The sequence below is a fragment of the Panthera pardus genome, unplaced genomic scaffold (genome assembly GCF_024362965.1).
Source record: "Panthera pardus isolate Hobbes unplaced genomic scaffold, ASM2436296v1 HiC_scaffold_10, whole genome shotgun sequence".
In the NCBI taxonomy this organism is placed as follows: Eukaryota; Metazoa; Chordata; class Mammalia; order Carnivora; family Felidae; genus Panthera; species Panthera pardus.
Genome location: NW_026526655.1, coordinates 55,845,965 through 55,858,229, shown reverse-complemented (window position 1 = coordinate 55,858,229; position 12,265 = coordinate 55,845,965). Strand labels below are relative to the sequence as shown.

At 34.2% G+C, this 12,265-nt stretch overlaps 1 protein-coding gene across 2 annotated transcripts in view; it reads left to right on the top strand.

Moving 5' to 3' along the window:
* The window catches only part of AGPS (alkylglycerone phosphate synthase), a 148,639-nt gene that overhangs the window by 112,309 nt on the left and 24,065 nt on the right, over positions 1–12,265 (top strand). For both annotated transcript variants that reach the window (XM_053907421.1, XM_019460473.2), the window contains exons 15-17: positions 1,867–1,936; positions 4,072–4,133; positions 9,031–9,120. In XM_053907421.1, coding sequence (XP_053763396.1) covers positions 1,867–1,936; positions 4,072–4,133; positions 9,031–9,120 — 222 coding nt within the window. The remainder of the gene's footprint in view (positions 1–1,866; positions 1,937–4,071; positions 4,134–9,030; positions 9,121–12,265) is intronic.

The window sequence follows — 12,265 nt, the reverse complement described above, 5'->3', positions numbered from 1 at the left end:
GAGGTATAGGCTCAGATATTTTCCTCCCGGTGCTTGCCACAGCAATTTTCTGACTAGTTGCCTTTTTGTTTTGGAACTTTGACTTCCTACCTCTCACCTCAAATCCATTTGTATCCAACCCAGAATTATATTGTTGCTTCTTACTTTTCACTTGCAACTGCTTGACCTAGGTTCTGTCTTCTTTGCTCATTAACATTCTACTAATACAAACAACCCCTCTTGTTTCATCTCTTTGCACCCCATCTCCAAGTGGTTCTAGACTAGGGCCGCTTCCATCAAGTGTTTGCCACTTCTCTGGGTGATACTGATTCGTGTGTATGCAGCTATAAGGATATCTGATTTGGCCTATACATCCTAGCCTACAGTTGCCTTACATTATTTGTATAGCACAAGGGCACATCTATGTTGTTCACTTACTATGTTTACTTACTGCCAAATCCAAGCAAAACTTCAGGGGAAGGAAGAACTTCACCATAGGTGTTAACCGAAGTAATAAGAAAAATGATTTTTCCGGAAGAGGTGTAACTAACAGAGGCTCAAGACCCGAGTCTTGGGCAACACCATGGTTAAGGGTTCAGCATACTGAGACGAAGGAGGAGCAATTAGGGTACTGAGGGGAGAGGCATGGAAGTTAACCATCCATTATGACCCAAGAAAGTCACAGTTTTCTATCTGGTTTTATTGAGGGATTTTTTTTTTTGGTAGATACTTTGGGAGTTTGTGGTAAGTTTTCTTTAGTTGACTAAGAATAGTTAAAATTTAATTTCTGCCTGATGATGAGAACAAACAAAATTAAAAGCTCTTTACTGGGGGCGCCTGGGTGGCTCAGTCGGTTAAGCGTCTGACTTCAGCTCAGGTCATGATCTCGCAGTCCGTGAGTTTGAGCCCCGCGTCGGACTCTGTGCTGACCGCTCAGAGCCTGGAGTCTGTTTCAGATTCTATGTCTCCCTCTCTCTCTGACCCTCCCCCGTTCATGCTCTGTCTCTCTCTGTCTCAAAAATAAATAAAACGTTAAAAAAATTTTTTTTAAAAAGCTCTTTACTGAAGGTAGTAAAATCAATAATCATTTTTAGTCTTTTAACATAAGAATGACTTTCACAAAGCAAAGTGCTTGGACTGAATTATATGTTATATGGGATTAGTTCTAATTAGATCACCAAATATAATTTCTGTGGATAAAACTACTTTCAAATTGAAATGGATAGTTGATGTGTTCATAGTAATAAAACCTTACCTGTTTGTCTGGTACTTATCTGTATGCTGCTTCATAAACTTTAATATTTCTGTGTAAGTATGTTTTGTCATACTTTTCATATTTTCATAAAATAAACAGTGTGTCTAATACTTCATATACTATGTACCCAGGTATTCAGAAAACTTCTTGGTATTTGGAAGATATAGTCAATCATTATACATCTTTAAATATGAATAGGGCTATAGTAACACATGAATATATGGATAAAATATATGAATAAAATAAGTATTTTAAGTATCTTGTTATGCTTGTAAAGATTATTAAAGTTTACTTAAGCTTGTTTCTCATGGCTAATTCTCTGTACTTTTGTCAATGTTGGTAGAAGTAGTTGAGTTCATGAGTCAGTTTTGTTAGTTTGATGGATGCAAGTTTGAAATTAATGACCAAACTGAAATATTAAAAGTATCTTTAGGTTTTTGTTCTCCAATTTATTCTTTTGACAACTCTTTGATATATTTCTGATAAATTAGATTACAATAAAAATGAGATGCAGTATAATATTTGTTAATCTGTTAAACAGTTACCTTGAGGTGTTATATTAGTTTGGTTATTTTTGTATATTTTTCATAAATACGTATGAAATATATTAACAGTTTGTTCTTTAATTACAGTGGGTTGGCAATTGGAGAAGATAATGGACAGAGAGGTTATTTGCTGACCTATGTCATTGCGTATATTCGAGTAAGTTATCTCATATTTCCTTGTCAGTTTATATTGCAAATAATCCTTTTTCTTACTTTGAATGAATAAAATTATTTTCTTAAGTTTTAACCTAGTATGATGTAGCACATCATTTGACATGAATGTAGGACTAGCTACAAACCTTCAGAATCCCAATTAAATCTTCCATATATTGCTTTTGAGGAATTTGAAGATTATATAGATCATTCTCCTCTTTAAAAGAATGGTGACTTTCTCTATCTGGAAGTTGAATATGCCATTCCTAACATTGCTTGGTTAGAATCGAGCTGTCTTATTTAGCACCATTTCTCACTTGGTTCATAATCAAGTTTTAAATATGTATAATCTTTCTTTAACTCATTAAAAATTGGTATTTAACTTGATTCTAAGTAGTAGTTGGTTCACTGGTGATGATTACTATGTAGAATTAAAGAAATAATTTGTCTGTATTTGGGCTCTAAAATTTTTCTAATTCCACATTTTCTACTTGTGAGAAACTTTATTAGTCCAAGAGTCTACTATACTTGTTGATATGAAAGTATTCTTTCAAAAGTTTATTTACTTATTTTGTTTTTCTACTTTGGCTGTAATAAACTCAGGTTTCTTAGTTGTTTTCTGCTATTGTTAGGGTTATATTTTTTAAATATTGCTTGTTTATGTAATTTGAAAGGTCTTATTTTAAAACATGAGTTCTCAGATATCCTATTGAGAATTTGACTTTCCCAAATACTGCATTTTCTAATTTTTCACTTGGAAATTGTTCTGAAGGAAATACTTACATAATTTATATAAAACTTGTTTTTACTTCTCTAGAAAGCTTAAATTGTATTCTTATTTCAAAACTAATTTTAGGTAAGATCTAAATTTTAGGTTGCAGTGAATTTGAAGCATATGCATTTTTCTGGGCACTCCATTCCCCCACGCTGATAAGGGAAATTACATTTATTGCTTGTTTGCTATGTTAAAAATTGTAATTAAGAGATTTACAGATCATGAAAAGTAATAGATGATTTTAGGTCTTATAATAATGTTTACCTCCATAGACTGTTACTACCCCAGGGTCTCCCATAGTAAGCATTTTGGTTATCCACAAGTTTTTGTTTGTTGAGCATTTTCTAAGTATATTGACCATTTTCCCATATTACTAAATTCAGAATTCTAGAAAATGATGTGTAACTGTAACAAATACAGCTTACACACTGTTAAAACTGAATCAGAAGCAGTATTGAGATGGGAGGGATTGTTTTATTGTTTATTTTCCCAGTGCTTAATACCTTTGTCACCACATATGTGTTTACTGCGTAAATGAATGCACAAGAAAAAAAGCGACACATTTTAGATCAGTAATTTGGGGATTTTTCCTGCCAACCAGTGGTAGAGTTGAAGTGAATCATTTTACTAGAAGTGAAAACTTAACATTTATTGATTTTTCTGCTTATAAAATATTCTTTCTATCTTTGCATCTCTGGTGGCTTATGAATTGCTCTTTCCAGTTTTGATATTAAAACAGAATTGTATTCTGGGTATTATAAGTTACTTATCATATAAGCATTATATCTTATGTGTTATAAAACATATTTTCCTAGCAGAAGTGCTTCCAGATATCCTATCTTATTTAGTTACTACAAAGAGAGGCACTATATTTTCTAATTTGTTTTTTAAAGAAAAGTTGATTTCAGGAAAGGGAGATCTACCTTCTTCCTTTAGTCCCCCCTGCTCCTACTTTCCTGCTGCCCTGGTCCTTCCATCCTGATGACCACTTTTGAGTGTTGTTTAATTTACTGTTTAGGCTCCAAAAAAAATCTGTTCTGCTAGTATCCTCTACATGTACATAGACAGTTCTCAGAGGCTCCATTCCTTGGAGAAATATTTGAGTTCCTGCCATGTATCAGGCACACTGCCTGGTGCCAGGGGTACAAAAGAGAACAAGACAAAGTTCCTGTCCTCCTGGAGGTTGTAGCTCACACTCAGGGCCACTTTCCATTGCTTTTATGGGGTGGAGAGTAAAGAACAGTGGAGGTTAAATTAGAAACATGTGATATTAACAATTATGTGAAATACTAACAATATGACAGTATTCTTGATTCTTCTGCATCTGTTGTAATTTCTTGATTTTTGTGTCTTTTTTTTAATAGGACTTGGGTTTGGAATACTATGTATTAGGAGAGTCTTTTGAGACTTCTGCTCCTTGGGACAGGTAAAATATAATAAAATGTCTCATATTATGCTATAGGAGTTGTTGAAATAATATATCTTTGCACAAATATACAAATTTTAAAAATTTTATAAAGAAACATTGAAACAAGGTGATCACTTTTATTTATATTAACACCTTCATCAGAATGTCATATTTGCCAGCTTTTTTTTTTTTATTTAGACAGATTTGTCCATGTCCCATAGAAGGAAGGTGTTATTGAAGTCTGTATTTTAAAGAATCTTAGTGAGCACTTAAGTGTCAGTCTATAGTTTTATTAGCTTTGATTTAAATTCTTAAGTGCTTAATATGCTTGAAGGTTCTCTAGAACATCCCCCAAAATTATAAAACCAGTGTTAAACTTCTTTTGTAATATATGACTTAGCTTTTGATTTTGGATGGTTACTATTAAGCAAGATCTTAACTTGCATTTAAGAGATTTCTAAAAGAAATCCAACTTAAGATATTATGTATAGTTTCTATTTTTATGTTATGCACATACACATATACACAAATGTTGGTATACAAATATTGGTTAGGGAATTAATAATAAAAACCGATGAGGAAATGTGAAGTGGTTTTATTAAAAATGGACTTGGGGCGCCTGGGTGGCTCAGTCGGTTAAGTGGCCGACTTCGGGTCAGGTCGTGATCCCACGGTCCGTGAGTTCGAGCCCCGCGTCGGGCTCTGTGCTGACAGCTCGGAGCCTGGAGCCTGTTTCGGATTCTGTGTCTCCCTCTCTCTGACCCTCCCCTGTTCATGCTCTGTCTCTCTCTCTGTCTCAAAAATAAATAAACGTTAAAAAAAAAAAATTAAAAAAAAAAAATGGACTCATGAGGGGCGCCTGGGTGGCTCAGTCGGTTACGCACCCGACTTTAGCTCAGGGCGTGATCTTGCGGTCCCTGAGTTCGAGCCCCGCGTTGGGCTCTGTGCTGACAGCTCAGAGCCTGGAGCCTGTTTCAGATTCTGTGTCTCCCTCTCTTTGACCCTCCCCCATTCGTGCTCTGTCTCTCTCTCTGTCTCAAAAATAAATAAACGTTAAAAAAAATTTTTTTTTTAAATGGACTCATGAGTTAACTCAGTAATAAAAACTGTTAAGATTGTTAGTACATTTTTATTCTAGTATGCCTTACATTTTATGTTTTCTTTATAAAATTTACAAATTAAATCAATAATAAAGTACATGACAAATTCCCATGAATCTACCTTTTAGATATTACATATCTTAACATTTTTGTTCTACCCTAACTCTTTTTTTCCCTTCCCCAGAGGACTTTTTACTTTCTGCATTCATTCTTTGTCTACTATGGGTTATGACTTTTGGTGCATTGATGTTCATATTCCATGCATTGTAAAACAACAGTTTATAGTATCAATCTGTTATTCACAATTTTTGGTAACTAAATTTTAACAAGGGGATAAATCTTGTAAAGAAAAAAAGTTATCAACTTACTGACATCTGACTGTTTTATACAGGTTATATATTTGGTTTCTTTTCAATTAAAACAACTTCATCAGCTAAAGTTTTCATAAACAAAATGAATGGAAAGCAGCTACATTCCTGATAGAAACTTTACTTGTTACCCATTTAACAAATTGTTTTTTCTCTCTAACATTTACCTAGGTAGAGACCATGTTTAGCAGAAACCCATGGAGTCAGAGTCTTCAAGTCTCACACATTATTAGGTTGCTTAGCCTTTTCATGTATAAGTCTCTTAAGGGGTTATTTGCCTTAATAGTTTTTGTGTATTTCTCAGTAGTCCTACCAAAATAACTGTATCTGTTGAGTGCACAATGAATATTCTGAATAGACTCCTATGAATGAACTTGGGAATAATGTAAGAATGTAGCCTATAAAAATAGCTGTCTAAACAGTCTGAGTTGGAGATTTAAAGATTTTGGAGACATTAGCATGAGGCTTGTGATTAAAACCAAGGGAGTAGATACAAACCCTTATAGCTAGTATGGATGAAGAAAAAAAAGAGGACCTAAGAAAGAAGTCCAGGGAACCCCAAAATTTATTTTGTTTGGATATACAAACAAGAGCTAGCAAAAGAGAATAATATCTAGAGGATTTGGAGGAAAACCAGTGATGTGAAAGAAGCCCAGGAAAATTTTTTTCAAGTAGGAAATAGTCAACAGGGTTAAATTTGCCAATAGGTCAGGTGAAAAGTTAAATGTATACACAGTTATGTTTATCTTACATAGAATGATTGGTCCAAGTGGACTGTGTTGGCTTTCGTACAAGTTCTATGCCAGAATACTTCAAGAACTCCCCTCTGGGGGCACCTGGGTGTCTGAAGTCAGTTAAGCATTCAGCTCTTGATTTCGGCTCAAGTCGTGATCCCATGACCATGACCAGAGCCCTGCATTGGGCTCTGTGCTGAGCATAGAGACTACTTAAGATTCTCTCTCTCCTTCTGCCCCTCTCCCCCAGTCCCTCCCTCTCTCTCCCTCTCTCTCCCTCTCTCTCTCTCTCTCCCTCTCTCTCTCTCTGAAGTAAAAAAAATTGAGAAAAAAAGAACATCCTCTGTACAAATCATTTCTAGAAAGTATCCTATTAAGGGTTTTAACCATTTGGTCATGTTATTTGTCCCATCTCCTCCTCATTATTACTGTAAATTATCATATATTATTATGTAGCACTTAAATTCCACTTTCTAGAGTCATGATAAAGAACTTATTTATAAATTTATAATATTCATTAATCCCTGTAGCTATTAAAGCTTACTTAGTAGGTTTTATTTGTGTTTAAAGTATTTGTTTTACAAGTTGGATTTTCAAAATAAAGACACAATAAATTCCAATAATCTAAATACTTTAGTAGGAGATATTTTAAAAACATGCATCCTTACCCATTCCATAGGTGAGGCATAAATAACACTGATAAATTGTATTTGTCTACACTCTCATAGAATTAAGCACAATTTAACTGAAGAGAATTGTTTTGTAAAATTAGAATTTATAAAACTTTCAGACACATATATTAAAAAAATTAAATTTGACATGCTAATAAAATAGCTAACAAACCATTAAACCCCTTTCCATATTTATATTTTAACCATATATTCTTTGTTCTTATTGGAAATATGGATAACTTTAATGTGTTTTATAAAGCATAATCCATGTAAATGTTATGGTTTTTATCAAATTGGCTCTCACACAGTCAAATCAGTCTTTAGACTAGAGATGGCCCAGTCTTTTGTGCTTCTTTGTTACCTTTTCCATTCTCCTGATTCTAAACAGACTAAGATTTGAAACACAGAATCAGCGTCAGTATGTTGTCAGGATGTTTATTGAAGAATAAGATGGCTTATATGTACCTTAGGAGTTTTATTTTCCAAATGAAACAATATACAGTAATAACAAAATATTACAGCTCACATTAAAAAATAGATTAATCTTTTGTCAGCCAAATCTTTTGTCTCTGCATCTCCAACCTAGAAGCTCTGATTGACATCTGTTTTCCATTTTAGAACTTTTTCCTGAGCATGTTCCCAAAGTATGAATGCATCACTATTAGATCTCTTGCACTCCAAACTAGGGCCTTAAAAATTATATCAAAAACTAAACAAAAGAAATCAGATGCCTTTATATTTTAAAACAGTGGTATCTTGGAGTCAAAATTAAGTGGTGAAATATAAATAAAGTGTTCTAGTTAATAGTGATGTCCTGAAGTCAGTTTCTTAGTTTTGACAAATCTGTCATGGTTATATATTAACATTAGAGGAAACCAGGGAAAGAAGAACACTTTGACTGTCTTTGTGACTTTCTGTATCTAAAATTATTTCAAGGGGAGCCTGGGTGGCTCAGTCGGTTGAGCGTCTGACTTTGGCTCAGGTCATGATCTTGCAGTCTGTGAGTTGGAGCCCTGCGTCAGGCTCTGTGCTGACAGCTCAGAACCTGGAGCCTGGTTCAGATTTCCTCTGTCTTTGCCCCTCCCCCACTCATGCTCTTTCTCAAAAAAATAAACATTAAAAAATTTTAAAAATAATAAAATTATTTCAAATAAAAATTTATTTAAAAGATAGAAAAAGGATTAATATTATTAAATATTATCAATCCCCCCATTCCCTTTATGAACTATTTCTTATCTGTTTTCACTGACTCTTAATACCAGTCTAGCACAGCTTTATACATTGCTGACATCCAGTTAACATCCAGTAAGTCTTTGTTAAAGTAGATTTTAGCTCAGAGCTTCACAAAAGGCTATTGAACATTTGGTATAACCTCACGATTATTGACTAAATTATTTTTATATTAAGGGAAATATCTTAGACATGGACACAGATTGGTATTCCTGTAAACCCAGAATTGAATTTTCATTAACCTGTTCATTATAGGTTTTTAAAAAAGCTTTTCGGGGCGCCTGGGTGGCTCAGTCGGTTAAGCATCCAACTTCAGCTCCGGTCACGATCTCGCGGTCCGTGAGTTCGAGCCCCGCGTCAGCCTCTGGGCTGATGGCTCAGAGCCTGGAGCCTGCTTCCGATTCTGTGTCTCCCTCTCTCTCTGCCCCTGCCCCGTTCATGCTCTCTCTGTCTCAAAAATAAATAAAACGTTAAAAAAAACAAATTTAAAAAAAAAAAAAGCTTTTAAAATCTTGTGATTAAATTAATTTTGAAATTGGGTTTACCTAAGTGTAGGAAACTGCCTTCAGGAAGCTTGAGTGTGCTCTTCTGACTTCTGTCTTTTCTATGGCAAAAAAAGGGAGAACTTTGCCCCTTTAAAGCTATGAATGGAAGACTCAATTTGAATGATCAACGCTCTTGTTCATTCTTGACGGAATAAGTATGAAAGTTTCTTAGAATTTCTGACTTGAAGGATGCCAGATAAACTAGCATTTGTTAGAATTTTGTAATTTATTTGAAAACTTAATATTGTATTCAATTTTGTTTTCTAGGGTTGTGGATCTCTGTAGAAATGTAAAAGAACGAATAACAAGGGAATGCAAAGAGAAGGGTGTTCAGTTTGCTCCTCTTTCTACATGCAGGTGAGGTTTTTTGTCGTTGTTGCTCTTTTACTGCTTATTCCGGGGGGAAAACATATTTTAATTAATGGAGAAATGTAATTCGCCACCAGAGGAATAGCTTCAGTCTGTTCCATTTAGCAAGCTTTCCTTTCCTAAACTTCACTTTTGCCACCTTCTTAGGATTGTGCCACTAGGGTTTTAGAGCAGTCCTGAGCCCTTTAAGAGTAGAATACCCTTCCATAAGTGAGCCTTCTACCCCTTCAGGACAGCAGGACAGTGAAAAGCCAAACCTTGGAGCCCCAGGAATAAGTAAAGGAGTGCCTTTTAATTCACTGAAATTATAAATCATGTATATATTCAGGAAACTATAATTTAATACATAGTCAACATAGCTTTTTCTTCAATAGACAAAAAGCACTTTAACCACTTTATTAGTTATTGATTCAATGTATGGGCATGGAGTAAAGGAATGAGTAGAGCAAAATATGCAAATGAAGATTAACTCTTTTCTTTCAATAGATCTTTCTGCAGTAATGGAAATACTCTTTATTTGTCCTGTCTGGTATTGGTGCCACAAGCCACATGTGGCTGTGGGGCTGTCGAAATGTGGCTAGTGTGACCGTGGCACTGAATTGTAAATTTTATTTAATTTCTAATAATTTAAATTTAAAACACTGCATGTAGCTGGTATCTTCCATAGTGGACAGTTAACTGCAAATCTTGTCCTCTTTGTTAAATGGCAGCAGTCCAAAAGGAGGTTTTCTTGCAAAGGAGCACTTTGTATTCAATCACCTGATAATTAAAAGACCTGTATAAACACAAGAAGATTAAATGCATCAAGATTAAATCAAGCATATGACTTATCTATAAAGTTATAGAATTAATTGGAATGGAGAATAAAGGGAAATCAGGACAGATTATGTGAAGGGGATCTTTAAAGTAGATGATTCAGTCATAATCTAGCACTTTAAAATTTATTAAACATTCTGTGTTGTATAACTGCTTCTCCTTTTTTTTTTTTTTTTTTCCCATGTGTCAGGGAAGGGGGTTTCAAGAATATAACTCAATTAATTTGTAGAAACAAAAAATTTTCAATATAAGCACAAATGCAAATTAAGTAATTTGGGAAATAATATAATATATTTATTGTTAAGTGCACCAGATGCTGACTCTGAAACAGCAGATATGCCTCACCAAAATGGCATTTCTGTGTATTTCTATTCATGATGCTTGTTCTGATTTGCCTGGGATCACTTAATCTCAGCCTAAGAGGGCAGACCTGGGCCTCTTCCAGCCCAAGAACCAGGCCCTACTGGCCTACTGTATTACTGTGGCAACTGCCTGCTTAGTTTTTGAATTTCTTTGTTTTGTAATACTATATGTGCCTGAAAAGTGAAAGCACTGTTTTGCTGTTTATTAAGAATTTAATCCCTTTGAACTCTAAGTTGATTATTAGTAAAGCAGTGGTAATAGCATCTACTTGATGAGACTCTTGTGAGAATGAATTGAGAAAGCATATGAAGGGCTGTATGAATGTCATTTTATTATTGTGAGGTCATTACATTAAACTTGAGGTAGACAACCTATACTAGAGCTAGTAAAGGAAATCTGAATATTTTTCTTCTCCAATGACAAATCCTCATGAAGGTATCCAATTCTTAAGTCTTTGATATTTTCATATAGCATGATAATTTGCATGTATTTGCTTTGCAAGACCAGAAATGTTTCTATATTCTTCAAACTGCTGTCTCTTCTGATTTTTTTTTTTTTCTTCTATCTTTTACACCCTCATCTTGTACTTCCCTGGTACCATATTGTGTTTCTTAGTTCTACTTATTGCCCCCTTTGGGACAGATACCTTTTAGAATTTGCTAAATTTTTGTGCTTCCATTGGAGTAAGAGAGCAAAACTCTAACAGAAATGTGAGGAAATCATCTTTCGTATACATTAACTGTTCATGTCAACCAGAAGGATCTCTTTGAAATTGTGTTTTTTGCTTCTGTGTGGGAGAGACAGTCAGGGTTTAAAGAACATTTAGAGCAAGTATATTTGAGGTTGAATCTGAGAATATGTAAGCTAAAAATGTGGACTTAGAGATTATTGACTGGTCGTTTGATATATCTGAAGGATGAGAAAATAGGGGTCTTTATGCTAAGTGAAATTAGAGAAAGACAAAAATCATATGACTTCACTCATATGAGGACTTTAAGAGACAAAACATGAATATAAGGAAGAGAAACAAAAATAACATAAAAACAGGGAAGGGGACAAAAACATAAGAGACTCATAAATATGGAGAACAAACTGAGGGTTACTGGAGGGGTTGTGGGAGGGGAGATGGGCTAAATGGGTAAGGGGCACTAAGGAATCTACTCTTGAAATCATTGTTGCACTATATGCTAATTTGGATGTAAATTTAAAAAAAAATAAAAAATAAAGCCAGTTAAAAAGAAAAAAAAAAGAAAAGAAAATAGGGGTCTTGTTCTGTACAACAAAAAGCTTATAACTTGGTAAACCTACTGGTGGCTTAGGACTAATCTTGGAGAGAACCTTTCCAAATAAAGGTGTAAGAATGTACATGTTCTTTGTTTCTTTGTTTCTTTCTTTTTTAATTTGGAGATATATTTAAAAATAAACCTTTTATTTTAAAGTCTAAGAAAAAATTTTGTGTTTGTTTATTATGAACCCAAATTGATACTTAATTCTTCTTTTGACAGTCTAGTCTGTCAGGCCTCTTTACTATCGTTCAGAAAACAGATCAGGCCTAATAATCCAAGTCATTTGTTACAAGTAAAATTTGAAACGTTTTAAATAGTAGAATCTATTTTTGTGTAGCTGAGGATTTTTTTATTTTTTATTAAGTAGCAATTTAACAGATTTTATCCCCACTTTCTCTTTCTGCCCTATCTCCCTATTTCTCTCCCCAGACTCCCCCCCCTTCCATTATCAGAATATCATTGTGATAAACCAGTACTTATTGAACATTATTGGGAAGTAAAATATTCTGCCTCAGGACACCTTCTATAACAACACAAGTCTTGGTTTTTCAGAAGGAGCTCATAAAGTCTAAATAAGGATCTTCATTATGCATTATAGGTAGATGGACTTAGAGTAAATTTGAGATATGTCTTTTATTCAGTAGCTATTTTTTAAGAATGATTTTCTG